Source organism: Cyclopterus lumpus, chromosome 22 (genome assembly GCF_009769545.1).
Source record: "Cyclopterus lumpus isolate fCycLum1 chromosome 22, fCycLum1.pri, whole genome shotgun sequence".
Lineage (NCBI taxonomy): Eukaryota > Metazoa > Chordata > Actinopteri > Perciformes > Cyclopteridae > Cyclopterus > Cyclopterus lumpus.
This window is the reverse complement of record NC_046987.1, coordinates 10,841,756-10,858,773: the sequence shown is the minus strand read 5'-3', so window position 1 is coordinate 10,858,773 and position 17,018 is coordinate 10,841,756. Positions and strand designations below refer to the sequence as shown.

The 17,018-nt window shown below is 42.9% G+C and overlaps 1 protein-coding gene across 1 annotated transcript; it reads left to right on the top strand.

The window, feature by feature from the left end:
• The first annotated feature begins 1,623 nt into the window (after positions 1 to 1,623).
• Positions 1,624 to 12,851, top strand: peli2 (pellino E3 ubiquitin protein ligase family member 2). Its single transcript, XM_034563298.1, has 6 exons — positions 1,624 to 1,943; positions 6,079 to 6,208; positions 8,494 to 8,595; positions 9,346 to 9,543; positions 9,723 to 9,911; positions 10,097 to 12,851. Exons 1-6 carry the CDS (start codon positions 1,840 to 1,842, stop codon positions 10,673 to 10,675), a joined length of 1,302 nt encoding a protein of 433 aa, XP_034419189.1. The 5' UTR covers positions 1,624 to 1,839; the 3' UTR covers positions 10,676 to 12,851.
• The last annotated feature ends 4,167 nt before the right edge of the window (positions 12,852 to 17,018 follow it).

Here is a 17,018-nt window from a genome sequence, read left to right as displayed (position 1 = left end):
CTAATGTGTGTGCATGTGCATGCGGGAGGGTGAGTCAGACAGACATAGAAAAGACTGTAGTGTTCGTTTACACAGACAATGCCCAATGGATGAAAGCAAGCGGAAAGACAGTGATACAAAAGAGCAGTAAACATTCATTATACCCACCATTTTAAGTCCAGCCTCCAGGCCCGTAGTTAAAAGCCTAATGCAGCTTGATCCTTGTGCACAACTGCTAAAGAAGCTGAAGTTCACTCCTCTGTACTATTAATGGACAAGTATGCTCAGCCATGAACAAAATCAACAAATGCCACAGTTTAATCTGAGTTGTATTGCGTACAAATGGAATAACACACTATCTTTTTGTACTGCAAAATGTCAGCAACATTAGGGTGGGGAGGCTATAGCAGCCTTCCTTTATGGGCCCCAGTGACCCCCTGCCACCTTTTGTTTTTGTGTCAAGTGATATTGCTCTTTGAAACTGAACACCAGTTCAAACAGGAGGCCATAATTGCTCAGGCAATAGGAGCACTGAAGGGGCCTGAAGCAGTAAGGGCACCTCCAGCCATGAAGCTTCTTGTGAAAACAAGACCGAGGCAGTAAAATGTTAATGAGAATTCCAGACAAAAGTGGAGAAGTGGCACATTCATCAGAAAGGCGTGAGAACAACTGGCATTGTGAGATATTGGAAGGTTGAGAGGTTCTTGAAATCCTCTCATGAGTTGTAGACATTTGGTTACATGAGCCATTCTGTGAGTCATTCTCAGAATAAGTAATTAAGCAGATTACTAGGCCATGGTGTTATTATTAGACTGATTTGCATCTCCTAACAAGGAGCCAGGTGAATAATAAGATAGTACAGAAAGAAATGAGCATATACCTGTAGGCCAGCAACCAACAAAAGGAAAAATGAGAATAGGAAGCTAGACGACTGAATAAAATGATAAAAATGAGCAGATAAAAAGTCGCGTCATTAAGTTGCATAAACACTCGCATGCATAAGCCAACTGCAATAAAGTCATAATCAAATAAAGTTCTTGAAAGGGCCGAAGGGGTCCACAATAAAATAAGCAAACCTGATTTCACCATCCGCTCACTCAGGAAATGTACCAGGACGATTATTCTCACCATGTGTTTCCCCCTATTACTGTCAGTGGACTCACATAAAACAACTTTATACAAAAGCAGTCGATTCTGATAAAAGTATGTGATCCTCGATACATTTCTACGGAAAAAGAAGCGAGCAACATGATGCTAATATTCAAAGGACGAAAACGTGCGTAAACCCATATTCTCGTTAGATATGGAAAACCGGAAACTTTAAATACAGACACACGTCAGAAAAAGTATGATCCCTTTAAGAATGCCCAGATTGTACTCTTTGTTTACATAACACAGGGTGCAATCCATGGACCATGGTGAGGTGGCAAAAGTGGAGAGTTTTGCTCCAAATACGAGGACGTTTTTTTACCCAACAATAAAGTAGACAAAAAGTACTCCCATCTATCGAAGTTAAGTACTTGTATAACATCACAGAGCACACTCGGGTCAAAAATACAATTTAAACAAATATTCGTGTTGGAGTCCCCCCCCCCCACAAAGTAAAGAACCGAGGAATGGTACATTCCGGCCCTGCTCCTCGATGTTTTTGTATCTGCTTCAGAGCGGATTCAACCGCCAAGTAAGTTACATTTTGCCATGTCACGCTAAAGTAGTTTGGGAGCAGTTTATTTATAGCAAATTGGATTGGCGTGGACACAGACATATTCATGTGGATATAGAATATGAAATGAGAGACCGTCGTGTTTTTTGAAGATAATTACCGGTGATTTGTGAGCCGCTGTTATTACTGTATCGCTAATGTTAGTCAGTGAAGCCAGAAGCCTCATGTTTTCGTCGAGCCAAGAGGAGCACTGCGCCCCGTCCAAAGACCCAGTGAAATACGGGGAGCTGGTGGTGCTGGGGTAAGTTTAGCATTGCTGATATATATATATATATATATATATATATTTATATTGGGATAACATAACCTTATAGACTCCAGTACGGTAACGTGAAGGCGGGTATGTATCTTGAGGAAGTTTCACAAGAGGGCACTCGCATAGGTGACGTAGCGACGTGAGCGTAAGTTGGTTAAATAAGGTGTGAACTTTATTACCGTGTTTTATGTCAGACAAACGTCGCCTTGCACACGGCTATTTTTCCAGATCTATTCGGGAAAAACACCAAGCCCAGTTTAGATTCACGCGCTCACGTTACTCCACTAATCAGACACGTGCGCAATCAGAAATGTGTACATGTAGGTCTCCCCGAGTGGGTGGCGGTGTTTTAACCTCTGACACTTGGGAAAAAGAAGACGAAGGAGAAGAAAAAAAACAATCCAGCTACATTTGTAGCAACTGAAGTCCCCCAAGATTGGTTTCAGGGCAACTTCAGCAACCCAGACGCAGTCAGCACCTCTGACCAGGGCGCTCGTTCCTATCTTAAAAGTTGGATTCATGGGGTTTTAGGAATTCGGAAGTGGTGATGGTCCCCTCCCCCAGCCCACAGGCTTCTTCCTATTTTCTAAACTATCCGCAGCTCCGACCGCACAACTTTACACGACAGGGCCGTGGTTTGTACGATGTCCATGATGCTAAAACGGGCCTATAGATCAGTGTGGCCTTCAATAGTTTAACATCACACATTGGATGTCTTTACATTCACTAACGTCTCCTGTCCACATGGTCAGGTAGGGGCCCAACATCAGCTAGGAGTGGGGGATATGGATACTGTCCTTTATCACAATATCCATGAAATCGTGACATAATAAAAGGGGAAACGTGGAGTAACTGCATGGATACAATTGTATATTATTTGATCAGATAACCTAGAACTTGATCAAAACGCTGCATTGTGTTAAGGCAGCATTTTACATGCCAGTTATTTGGGTACCTTTTGTTAAACACAAAATAAACTTTTGTAAAAGGAACGTGTTTTCAAGTGTTGGCATTCCCACTGAAACTATCATATTGGCATTACTATTGCAACATTTCAAACAATACCCATCCATAATCTGTTGCTGTAAAAACAAACAAGGTAGTTAGAGCGGCATTAGTGTACGTGTCTCATCATGCCAAGCTGGTGTGTCTTTTTCTTTGTTTATTTCAGAGCTTGTTCAAAAGCACTGCTGTTTTTATTTTTTTCAGGATCTGTTTGAAAAACTGTGACCAATTATCATTCTGAACAATCATGTTTATATTGATAATCTGTCAGGACCAATGGCTGCCACAGATAACGGAAAACACCTGCTGTGTCATTAGTGATTGGAATGTGTCCAGTACAGCAAATGACTTCAAATTAGCTTTTTTAGGTGTCTGTGCTCAACATGCTGTAGAGATTACATGTATATAACGTTTGTTTGAAGCACTTAGCATGAAATCCATATACAGGTTATATATGCAGAGCATGGTAGAGTGTGGTTTTGTCCCTTGCCCTCCACCCATACTCTCACAGCCATACTGCTTATTATAGAGGAACAAAAAGCGCTGACTGCTTATTACCCCAGGCTATACGCATGGCATGTTTATAGCTGATACTTTTGTTCTCTCCCCTGACATAAAGACACATATTTGAATCAGATGTGACGGGTGTATAATCACTGCCATGACATCACATCCCACTGATAAAACTGATGGTAGACAAGATAGCTGACAGCATGGAACAAAGCTTGTTTGAGCAGCACTTCCCTCAGTGGTTTGTTGCCATCACCGTGGTGGCTCTTATTACTTGCATGGCTGCCCCCCATCTCTGCCTGGACGGATTGGCTTGGTGCTGGTCAGTGGGGAGGGGGTGTCTGTGTGGGTATCCTGGAAATGAAAGGATGGATTGATCAGGACTCATCCGTCGCCTCTTCTCAGCTTCCTCTGTTCATTGTGACTGGGAGACTGGGCCTATTGATTGAACTTTGTACATTTCTCCCTTAAAAAACACTCGGTAAAGAAGTATACAAATCAACTAGGGGGCATCTTTGGTATTAAAAAAAAACGGCACCAATTGTTCAGATGCGATGCCTTTTTTTTTTTGCGAAGGCTTCTCCTTTTGCCTCAGCCACACAACACAGTCAGGGAGGAGGTGGAGCTGATGTGGTGTCAGTGTCTTGTGCAAGGTTATACCAGTCAGATGGATACTTGGGGCCATGTCGGCTTAGATCTGAGTGAGTTGATGCTCTTCTCACCCACTGTGCCGTCTGGCTGCTTCCCATGCAGTGATGATGTACTGTTGATGTATTTGCACACTTTAGATTGACCTATCTGAAGCACTAATAGCCTGTAGTCCTACTTTGCAGCCTTTCATTTAGTATAAGAGGTAGGAGGTGCTGTTGGCTGCTTGGTGCAGCCCGGGAGGATAGGTGAGTCTTCTAATCCCTGCTCCTAAATATTGGAAGGTAAAGCCGCTGTCTGTCTGGCACAGGTCAAAAGAGATGGTTAGAGGGCAGCTTTAAAAAGCTTCTCCTTGCCAATGTAATGGTAGCAGTTCCTCAATGACAGAACATTGGTCCGCAATGTAATGGTGAATAATAGAAGGCGTGTGTGAATTTTTTACATTTTTTTTAAAGAGCCAGGATTAAATTCTGGGTTTGGAATTCATCATGGAGAAATGCTAAGCTGCATATCATCTTATTGTGTGTTGTATATGTGTGAGATGTCAAGGCAGGTATCCAACTAAGACATATATGCCGAGTTGATCTTTATTTAGGTGGGTGAGTTTCTAGGACAGGTCGAATAAAATTCAGGAGTCAGGATGGTGTTAATTTAGCTTCAAAAGTGTGTTTATTAATAATAGATCAACAGTATTCCCTACATAGATCTTTTTTTAGGATTAAGACCACGTTGGAACATTTTAGGTTGTTTTTCTTCTCATATTTTGAGGCGTACCATGTTACCAGAGTGAATGTCTTTTTTGTTTTTATGTATATAAAAGAAAACCACAATCCAACATTGGAATTAAAAGCTGAACAGTCTTTGCAATAGTGAACAATCCAAACCACAATTATTTATCCACTAATATTTTGTCATGTCCCTCCTGTCAGTGTATTGTTGTAATCTTTCACGGTATCATTCAGTGCCTCTCTAGCTCTCTGGGTGGCTTGTCCTACAGGCCAGCTTTGTGCACTGTGCTGACTGGGACCATGTGTTTCCATGCCTGGCCAGCCGCGAGGAGACATGGGACAGGTGGACGAGCTTTGCAGGGACGGAGGGAGGAGCAGAAAGGGACTCTAGTTGCGACGGTTGCTTTTGTGTTGCAACAAAGATGGCAGATTATGTAGTGGTTGAAAAGTTCACCCGCTCATGATATGCATTGTTATGCAAACATGAGGCTTTTAAAAGCGATATTTGCATTGTGCTAAGTGTCTGTTCCACACACTGTGGTTCCATGGGAGTGTGTGTGGCAGAAGGTCTGTGTGTTGGATGGGAGTAGAGCATGGGGTGTCCCAGCTGTAGGAACCAGCTGGTGGATGGGGAGAGGGGGCTTCATCGTTCAGAAAGGTGCCTCACAGCAAACTGAGGGGCAAAGTCTGATTTTTGAGACGTGAAAACAGAGGATTCTCTTCTGGTGTAACCACAGCTTTGACATTGAGATCTTAGAACTTCATGCATCAGTGTAAAAGAAAAAAAAATCCAACTATGAGATACCGTGTTTCAGTCGCGTGAGCCAGCGTTCCACCCAGACTGTGCGTTCCCAAAGTGTTAGCAAACCTGACGTGCATCTTAAAAGCGTCTCCAGCCTGGGACAAAGGAGCGAAAGAACAGCTGCAGTTCAGTTAGCGCACTGAAATCACAAGTAGCAGAGTGCATTATGTAATGAGAGACATTATCCAAGGTAACACTTAGATTGCTAATACGGGATCTTAGATTGTCAATGATGTAATGCATTGCAAAGCTCCTTTACGAAACACGGAAATGTTTCTAATTCAACCCATTAACTTGTTATATGATTACAATAAATTATACTTTAAATCTTATTGGACACATTTTGCAGCTACTAATGATGGGGGGAATTTTCCTAACATTTTTTAATGATAATTTGCTGTCCTTCCCTCCACCCCTCTCTCGACAGGTACAATGGCTCTCTGCCTAATGGAGATCGGGGTAGACGGAAAAGCCGATTTGCGCTGTACAGGAAGACCAAAGCCAACGGTGTTAAGCCAAGCACTGTGCACATCCTCAACACACCCCAGGCCAGCAAGGTACAGATCAGAGGATCAACAAGTCATTCATTGAACAGACTTGTTTGTTCTATTGTAGGGTTTAGACTAAATATAAACAAGCATGTAAGTGAATAACTTGGACAGATTGATGAGTCATTTTTTCTGTGTACTTACTGGTGCCGTTTTGAATTCACATTGTAATTGACCTCAGCAGAAAACACAACGTGCTTTTGTCAGAGCAGCAGATGTTCAGTGATTTCAGTAGCTTATGGAACTTAGCAGTGAGTGCCGTTGCATTATTGTTGGCCGCCCTATATGTTGACATTTCCAGGACCATAACTGTAGTTCCTACCTGGGCCTCATAGCTTTTCTTTGCACTGGAGTGCCTGCCAGAAACTGCCTTGTCCAGTATAACACGTTGGCCTTCCTGCATTCTTGCTTTTGGTTCACAAGCAAAACTGCTAAACAAGCAAGAGGAACTGCTTACCTCTGCACCTCTTGGAGGCCAATATTCTAGACATTTGTTGGGAGTTTAGATCGCTGGCAAAAGGCCCTCAGGTTCAGGCTACTCTCACCTTGTGGAACTTGACTCCTGGTATCTGCTCCGAGGTTTTTTTTGTGACAGGGGCTTTTTCATTGCAGAGATTGTGCATAATTCTGGCTGAGTTTGAGCTGGATGTTGTTGTGCCGCAGTGGCTTATGAAGTATGGCAACACGTTTCTGCTGCCCCATCCTACAAGTGGTTTCTCAGCAAACAATGTTACACTAGACCTGGGCGTGCCCTTTACACAATTAGTCTGCTGTGACCTTCACCTTTCACTGCTGTTCCTCTGTGCCACACTGCCACCAGGCCTTGGACGAGGAGGGTGAACTGAAGAGGAAGTTGTTGCAGTTGCCTGACCCTGCTGTCTCAGCTGTACACAATGCCAAATATAGTCATTCCTTAAGAAACTAGCAGGGGGGTGAGCGTGAGAGCCTGCCCTTTTGATTTAAGGAGTAAAGTGAACCAAGCCATCTCCTGTTTTCTAAGAAATGATTTCCTTTTCTACAGCAGTCCACCAACTCACTCCAGCTCCCTCACAGTGTAGCAGTCTCAGACAAATGAACTGAGAGTGCTCTGTGGCTCAGAAGCGGAGAGGGAAACCTCATGTGTCGGTGCACACTGTGGTGTTCATGGCCGATAATGAGGAGCTCCCATGATGCCACTGCCAGCCTATTCAAATCCGGCCGCTGCCTTCTCCCCATTTGATCTCAATTTGTGCATTTGTGAAAGTGTGATTGTTTACTCTGGCCTTCCTTTGGGGACTGGATGACCAGTAGCTGTGCTTTTTATTTTCAACCCTTCCACTGAGAAAGGGTACGTGTGTGACATGTTGGGGGTTGGGTGTTGTGCTTAAACAAATATATGTTTTGGTTTGGAGTTTGCACAAACTCCTTTTAGACGCTGAACAGGTGGAGCGCCATTTGTTTGTAGCGGCGCAGTCGAGACAAGACTGCGTGCGATGATGACATTTGTCCCCGTCTGTCTCTGACGTTACGGCAGAGTGTGGAAGTGCTGATGACCCACTTTCTCTCTCCCGCTTGCATTTGGAGGGGGGTTGTTTTGGGAAATGGAATTTGCAGATTAGAGCGTGATGATAGTGGTACATATGGTAAAGGGTTGATGGGAGTGGTGCCTGAGTGGCTCTAACCCACCCGGCCCCACTGAGGCAGTTCAGCTGGTAGGCAAGCTGGTGTTAAGTGAGGCCGGTGGGCAGTTTATGGTCACTGTTGCGGTAGTGTGACTTATCATGCTCTGCCCTGTTCCTCCACCAGAAATTCCTGCCACAGATCTTTGCTTGTAGTGTAATAAAGAAATGTTATTGCTTTACTGTTTGTTCTTTTTTTTAAAAATCCATTGCAATAAAACGGCTGACAATGTGTTGTTGTTGTAAATAACAGGGTGGAAATGAAGACAAATATATATTATCTCCCAACAAGCACTCTAGTCTTCTGAATGGATGTGACTCATCAATTGAGTGCATTTTAATAGTGGGGCTTGTTTTGCACCGATCTGTAATTTAATCTCAGCAGCGATGCAATGATTGAATAATGCACATGGCAGTGAAGCAGCTCCAGTTTGTGAACCTCTGGCACGCTCAGATCTGGTGTTAAAGCCACAAACCAAGACATCAAAGGGTTTCCCACTGACTTCACTATGACACAAAACCGTTACACTCTCCCTCAGTGTTGGTGTGCGAAGTACTCAAATCCTGTGTACATATTTGTGAATGTGATATCACAATGGGTAGCGTGTTTGTAATGAGTTGGTTATTATATTTCAGGCTGTGAATTGTAAAGGCCAACACAGCATCTCCTACACACTGTCCAGGAACCATACGGTAGTGGTGGAGTACTGCCATGACAAGGACACAGACATGTTTCAGGTAAAAACCCACAGCATTAATTTGTATTTCGAATAACCCGTTGAATCCCGTCGTTTCCCAGAGTCCATGGAGATGTATTCAGATTTTATATTTTATATCTTGCTTGTTTTACTTTACTTATTTACAGTCCAGACCCAATTATATCTAATTTAAAACTATATATGATGAAGAAAACCTTACATTAAAGAAGGTTTAATCAATTGTTTGGCCTTTTTGGACAATAAAGGAATTATCAAAAAGCTGCCATTTTGTACTGTCAATTGCGTAATGGTGTAATTGACATTTAATTAAGAATATTTGCAGCTACGCCTTAAAAATCCATGCACATCTTGTTATTTTTCCCTTCCCGAACCTAACAGTGCCCCAGATTGTGCATGTGTGCTGTCCAATGTCTGTAGCATTAATCTGAATGTACAGCAAGGAGATGATGAGCAGAGGGAAGTCAGCACTGCAGGCATGTGCGTCACATTCAGTTCTGTTTTGTGTCTTTAAACAACGCTGAATAAATAGTGAGTGGAAACTAAGGAAGGAAGAAGGACCATTTCTAGATAAAAAAAGAGGAAATGCTTATTTTTACCTCCGCTTGTTAAGCTTAAGAACTGTTTTGGAAATGTTTCAGTGTTGATCTCTTTGGTCTGCTTAAAAATACACCCGGTATATTTTGTATTGCTGGCTGGGAATGTCTGATATCACATAACACAATATCATAATAAGAGCATGAAACTCATGAATTTCTACGTTGCTTTGTAGATTGGGCGTTCCACTGAGAGTCCCATAGACTTTGTGGTGACTGACACAATAGCAGGAGGCCAGGAGGGAGAGGAGACTCCCATTACACAAAGCACCATCTCCCGTTTTGCCTGCCGAGTTGTCTGCGAGCGCAACCCGCCTTACACTGCTCGCATCTACGCAGCTGGTTTTGATTCTTCCAAAAACATCTTCCTTGGGGTAATTACCATATAGTGTACCATGGTTGATATATACGGTACCTCTACTTCCACTGCTGCATGGAGGGCTGGATGTCCAGTTTGTTTCTTTCCATCTAGTTCCAGCTGAGCTCTAATCAGATAAACAAATGCAATTTGTGTCACTGTTTTACTGTCATCTGTACTCCGTCTTGCCGACAGGAAAAAGCTGCAAAATGGAAGAACCCTGACGGTCACATGGACGGACTAACAACCAATGGTGTGCTGGTAATGCACCCCAAGGGTGGGTTCACGGAGGAGTCAAAGCCTGGCGTATGGAGAGAGATTTCTGTTTGTGGGGATGTCTACACGCTGAGAGAGACTCGTTCAGCACAGACTCCAGGCAAACTGGTCAGTAGCTTCTCACATGCAGTATACATATACAGCAGACGTGTCACTTTGACTTAAGTGAAGCAGCTGCAGTATTTAGCAGATGCTTCTCAATCCACAAACAGAATATGTCTATTATGGTTACATGCATGAGCAAAACATTCTCTCTGAAACTAAATGTGCGTCTGCTGCATCCCCCTCTGCAGGTGGAGCATGAGAATAATATACTGCAGGACGGCTCCCTGGTGGATCTCTGTGGAGCCACTTTGCTGTGGCGTACCGCAGAAGGCCTCTTTCACACTCCCACCCAAAAGCATCTGGAGGCTCTCAGGCAGGAGATCAACGCAGGGCGTCCCCAGTGCCCCGTGGGTCTCAACACGCTCGCCTTCCCCAGCATGCAACGCAGCCGCGCCCTCTCCTCCCTCGAGGACAAGCAGCCTTGGGTCTACTTGGCCTGTGGCCACGTTCACGGCCACCACAACTGGGGCCACCGCTCAGAGCAGGAGGCCTGCCCTCAGAGAGAGTGTCCCATGTGCCGGGTGGTCGGGCCCTACGTACCACTGTGGCTGGGCTGCGAGCCGGCCTTCTACGTGGACACGGGTGCACCCACTCATGCCTTTGTGCCATGTGGACACGTGTGCTCGGAGAAGTCGGTCAAGTACTGGGCCGAGATCCCTCTGCCCCACGGAACCCACGCCTTCCACTCTGCCTGCCCCTTCTGTGCCACCCAGCTCAGCCTCACTCAGGGCTGTTCCAAGCTAATCTTCCAGGGCCCGGTGGACTGAGCTGAGGGGTCCTGCTCTGTCAGAGAAGATTAGACAGGAATGCCAACATGCTGTGAAACTGTTCCGATTATTTTGTGCTTTCTTTTGTTCATGCAAGCCAGCTGTGGAAAGGAGTAAGTCTTCTCAAGTTCTGGTCATATACTGTGGATTCTTCACAACAGAGAGCCATTACAGATTGTTCAGGGCCTTGTGTGGCTGTGGATGGCCACTGTGGGAGACAGAGACGTGAAGCACACTGGACCACAGATGCCTTGCTCCTCCAAAATGAAATACTGTTTCAGCTGTCCGGCAAAAGACTGTTTTAAACCACAACGACTGCTGGTTTTCCATCCGTGGGCTTTAAGGTGGTTGAATATTGAGAATAATTTAATGTTTTTACAGAGCCAGACAGCTGGACTGTTGGCTGGGAGAAACTCTGGGTCTCATGGCTCACTAGTTAAGTGCTCCCCATTGCCCTGTCTGCCCTGAACCCCTAATGGCATCTATATCATGTAGTTCTCCGGATTCGGGCTTCCATTTGCTGAACAAACTCTAAGGCAGGGAAAAAGACTTAATGTACAGAGATATAATCCAGTGCCTCAAATCCCATTAAACGGTGGGAATATTTTTTAATAAATGAGAAAAGATGGCAAAGGGAGAGATAATTTTGCATACATAAGACATATGGAAATGACAGCCCACATGGATTCTTCAACACATTTCTATCAGACAGAAGAGGTATTTTACTACACTGAGGCCCTTGTACTGTTTTGTAATGCAAATGTTAATATATTTTTCTTCTGCATAAATAACGTGTGAGAGTGTGTGGGTTGGACTGTGTGGGCACCCTTGGGCTTTGTTTGAGTCGACCTGCATCATTTCACCACAATCCCCCTTCCTATGATCTCGCCCACCTTCCAAAACACCACCAGAGAGAACAGGAACTCAACCAAGCTCGCAGGGTTTGACAATGAATGTACTGAAATACATTGGCTCTCCTCACTGGTGGTCCTTTAATTATACAACATACCTTCTCAATGGCTGTGCTGTTCAAGGTGTAATAGTACAGTGAAAGATGAGAACTGTGCTACCATATGCATCCACCGCACCTGCCTGCTAGCCTGCTAGCTAGCCGTGCCCCTGCCCCACACACGTACTGTATTCAATCTGCACTGTTGTTAGCTTTATCCCGTGCTGGGTCTGATCCAATGATTTGTACGCTGTTAAACCTGGGCACAGTCTCAGCAGCATCCAGAGATTATACCAAATATAAGGAGGAGCTGTTTTTTCTCCACATGCAAGATGTAACGACCACTCTCTCCGATCCAAAGTGTTTCTGTAAACAATCCTAAACCCAAACTGCTGCTATGGTGGAATGTTGACAGCTCTGGATTACGGTCGAGGCTGTTCAGCTGCTCACAACCAGCTCCAAGAGAATAATGATATTATCACACACCATGCCAAATTTGGTAAGTTCTATTGTGTGCGGATGAGGCAAGTTGTCCAAAACAAAGTAGCAGATCAATTGAAACTAAAGAATCTGGGACGAATTGTGCATTCTTCAGTGATGTTACCTTACCAGACTGTGCCCATATGTAGAGTGTAGTTGGAGGCATTAATTCTGCCCCTTGTTTATAAAGTACAATATTGAGCATTACAATTGTGAGATGTTGAGGCTAGTGTTGCTATTAGAGCGTTCACATTCTCTTCAGGTTGTATTATGATGAATATAATTGAGAGACGGGCAGAACCCACCTTGATTAAGGGCTTGTTGACAAATCTGATCACAAAAGCAGCGGTGGACCGCTGGAGGGTTTTTCTTTGTTGGTTGCGTCTTAAAAGAAACAAACCAAGCATTTTGAAAAGTAACGGCAGCATTACGCTACACTCAGACCACAGAGCATTTCTGAATCCCTTGATTCTTCTGATTTTGATGTAACTGCCGAGCAGGGTCAAGATCTAAGCCCCATATTGTACAGTAGAACTCCTCTCCAACACGTTGTGCCCATTGCTTAAGACCGTTTTCTGTAACAGCTGCAGAGTAGCTGCCCCAAACATTCCTCCTTGGTAAACGTGGGTGGGGCTCTCAGTTCACCCAAGGCCTTGTTCCGTGAGTTTTGTCTGTACACAAGCCATAGAACACACCGATGCTCCCAATGCCTCCTTTGCAAAGAATAAAATGTCTTTTTAAAAATGTCTCAAAATGAGTTGTTTCTGATCTGATTTTAGGCCTTGGTAAGATCTGACAGTCTGGTCAGATATGGTTGTGATATGGATTCAGGGGTTTAAATAAAGCACGTGCAGTTGATGGAGCTACTTTTCTGAGGCCTCTGCCGTTGAACCGCAGATGTCTCAGCCGTGTGCGCACAACACAGCAGTAATGTTTAATCACAGTTACATACGTGTTTCATCATTCCTCAGGATAAGCATTTCCCTGCTATCTTGGTTGCCAAAATGGCCCTGGATTTTGATAGCTCCATCAAACACCGCACTTTGTGAGATAAGGGACACATTTTTCTTGAAGTCTGTTTCATTCATATTTCACGTTACATCTTATCAGCTTCATCTTAATATTTATCATAGGAAATGACTGCATAAGCAACCTTCGCTCGTGTTGAGTGCTGAGTGTAGTTCCCCTCTGAAGCCACAAGAGGGCACTATTTCCTCAACAATAGAGAAGTTGGTACTATGCCCACCAAACCACTGAGCCTGTGGCATTGAATAGCCAAAGATACAGAGCAAAGAAATGGAAGTTTGATGATCATGATGAAACAGACTCAGTATAAATACATTACAAATACATTTAAAACAAAAGAAAATGTACTCACTAAATGTGCATGGCCATAGATGCCTGACAATCCTCTATATAATTACACTTCCACAGGAGATATGTATAAGCGATTCATTTATAGTTGTACATTTACTGATTCATCTTAAATATTAGACGCATCTTTGTTTTTCTATATATATATATTGTTAATTATACTATTTGTTAATAATCCTGGCATCATGCATAAGACATGGCTGACAAATATGCACAGTAGTGAGTAATGTTTAGCATTTATTTTCATGTGCATGCAAAAATATTGTATGATGATGATGACATTTTCCATCATTCGCATGTGACTTCATCTCCTCTATAATAAGGGCACATGAAAGGGATTTAAATACATAACATGTCAGTTAGGCGTTTGGAGAGGAATGGAGCAGTGGGATGCCATGCTTCCTAATTAACATTGCTGCAGTAGATGTGAGATGGGTTCATGTGTGTTTCTCTGAATGTCAGTAGAGACTCTGAAGGTGACAGCATGCTAATTTTGAGATCACTCGGTGACTCCCCTGCCTTAAGCAGGGCAGGGTTATGCAAATAAAGTGGAATGATACAATATTTTTTCTTGAACCAGCTTCCTGGATGAGAAAGTATGGTTCATGTGCTATACTGATGCTGGTATTTGTAATAGACAACAATCTCAGTACTTCTATCATAACCTCTTTAAACCTAATTAACTTTTAACACTTTTCACATCCGCACAACTCAATTTTACATGGTCATTATTTTCAGCTACATCAGATGCATTACAATTTTACAAAAAAAAGTTATTCTTTAGATCAGTAACACAAATACACATTCATTGTTATTTATTTTTCTGACAATTTAATGGAATAAGTGAAGTGCAGAGACACATGGTAGGTCAATGAATACAGTAAACACACTTTTGATATTAACGGGGGTATTCTGGCATTTTTGTATTCCTTAAAGTTAAGGAACTCTCAATAGAGAGATTAAAAAATAAATAAAAATCAAAGATGGAAAGGCAGAGATATCCTAATTTATAGTTCCTATAGAATGAGTAAAACTGAAAAAAAAGCTGATTCCTACATTTCCCATAATGCAACTAAATATCGTCTATTATGAGACAAGGCTTCACAATATAGTTGCTAGTCTAGTCCAGTTACCCCAATACTGCTGTTTTAATCTCAGACTCCAGTCTGCTCTACAAGATGAGAAAAAAATCTGACTTGCATTTAAGAAACATTTCAAAATAGTGATCAAGCTAGTTTCTCGGCTAAGCATTTAAAAGAAACATTTTTTTTTTCTTCCTGAAAACAAAAAGTGTTCTGTTTCCTAGCGTGTGAAATGCAACAGGTGTCTGCGGGCTGTGGGCCGAGTTATCAGCAAGACACCTGAGATGGCAAGTTGAAGGCTGCGATATTTACCCCAATTACCCAGCATGCAACTGAGGCCTATTATATGCAGATCATCATCTGTAAATAAGAGATCGTGCTCTTCCCCTTATTTAAATTAAGTAACAACCCTCAGAAGCAAACACATGACACATTTATTTGTCTAGGTTTTTAATATAGTGAAGTTGGCGGCCATTTTCTTTTTTAAATCTCCCGAAGAATTAGACTGCCGTAGCACGGTGGAATATATTGGACAATGTTGTCATTGTCCCACTATTTCTGTCTTTTGTGGTTAGTCACTCTTTGTGGCGGAGACACTACACTGATGTTTTGCCGTACATTGGGCTCACCTTTCTTTATCCATGCCCAAGGTCAAACCTCACACAGGAATCTCACTTTTGATTTGTGCAACTTGAACTCCTCGAACAAAAGCATCACTTTTTCAGAGGTATTCTTTAGCTTTCAGCAAGCTTTGGAGCGCCAACGTTACACAACTCAAGCTGTATGCGGTGCAGTTTGAAGAGGATTATGATTATATCAGGCCTATTTACTATTTCATGTGGCTCTTGATGATACTTTGTACTCAGCGTACTCAGCTTATTATTTTCTCAATGAATAACAAATGAGTTGTCAAATAAAAGGCAAATAAACACAGGCTGAAGAGAAGCTGGAACAAATATTTTTTTTAGAACATATGAGGGGGAAATAGGTTTGGAAAATCCAGTGACAAATTCAAACATTATGTGTGTACCTCTTTGAGCCTCTGATGCCCTCTTTCTGTCATGTGCTCTTATGGAGGCATGTGGCATCTCATCCAAACGAGGGGACAGATTACTTTAATTACGGAGTAATTGCAGAGTCATGTGTTAATTAAATCTTTATCAGTTCAAGTAAGTGGATTTCTCCCACATGGAAACCATGTAGAGGCGTGCTGTCTTGCCCCCGCCCCCCCCACCGCCCCCCATGCTCTGTACATTTTCCACCAACGCCAGTCTGAGACCAAATTTATTCCCAGTCTCACCCGACTCTCCCTCTCTCGCTCACCCCTGGGTCTCGAAATGATTGGGATTAGCATCATTTGGGGAAGGGGGTTGTTTTACCGACTCTGTCAGTAGCCAGCTGTTTCTTCAAAATACCATAACAAACATGATAGCACCGGCGTGAGGCGGTGTCCTCCGCTGGAAAATGAGATACAAAATTTATCTTAGGTTCCCGGTGTTTGACCAAATTGAATCCTCTCATTTTAATTGCTTTCGACTAGGTGCGCTGCTCCAGGCGATGGAAAAAGGAGCTCTGTATGTTGTCCCTTGTTCTCTTTAGACTATTATGTTCCATTGTGCAAAATGCCGATTATGATTTGCTTTATCCTTGTCATCTATCTTATTTAGGATCATTTAGGTAGCCACATGTTACAAAGGAACAGCAGTCAGCCCTGTTATTACGTGTGTTTGACTTCCCTGCTTCTTGTAATGAGAACAGGATCACAGAGGAGAATTAATCCCTCTGAAGACTTATTCACCAGAGAAAATGTAGGAAAATTGACTTGTTTTGTTGATTTTGGTCGGCCCAGCATTTGATCCGAGGTTTGGAATATTAATACAACCACTTGTCATGTGTCTTGCAGCTTTCGCTTGACAGTTCTTGCCTATAATATTGCTCCATGGTTTTCTGAGTCAAAGGAGAGGGTGGCAGTGTTGCATGACAGGAAGTAGTGAGTCTCCAGAGTGACTTGACTGTCTACAGGATCATATTTTGCATTAAATATGTGTTGTGATATCGCTTATTGTTTTAACCTTTTTAACCTGGGGAAAGTCGACTAAACACTGTTTCTCTTTGCAGTTCCTGCACACATGCAAATACCAATGTTTGATCTTTTAACAACTACAGTATGTGCATTTTGACACTCAGTGAGCTACTGTTGAGCAGTGCAAATGTTTATGGGACTATGAATGGGTGTAATATGGCCGTGAAGCAGATTCAAAAGGTCTTAACTGGATTACAAATCATTTCAAGGATGCTTAATTAAGGTAAGATTAAAACAGATATGTGGTAAGTGAGGAAAATACAAAATCAAATAGATTGAATTTCTCTCACTGGTCTTGTAAGCCACTTGCTCATGCATGGCTTTCCTGTGTTTTTGTGAGGCACTGAGCTAAAAAATCAGATGCCTTTCTATGAG

Coding starts and splice junctions, on each gene's coding strand:
- peli2 (XM_034563298.1), top strand. CDS start 1,840: ATGTTAGTCAGTGAAGCCAGAAGCCTCATGTTTTCGTCGAGCCAAGAG. Junction 6,209..8,493: donor ACACACCCCAGGCCAGCAAG/GTACAGATCAGA, acceptor ATTATATTTCAG/GCTGTGAATTGTAAAGGCCA. Junction 9,912..10,096: donor CACAGACTCCAGGCAAACTG/GTCAGTAGCTTC, acceptor CCCCCTCTGCAG/GTGGAGCATGAGAATAATAT.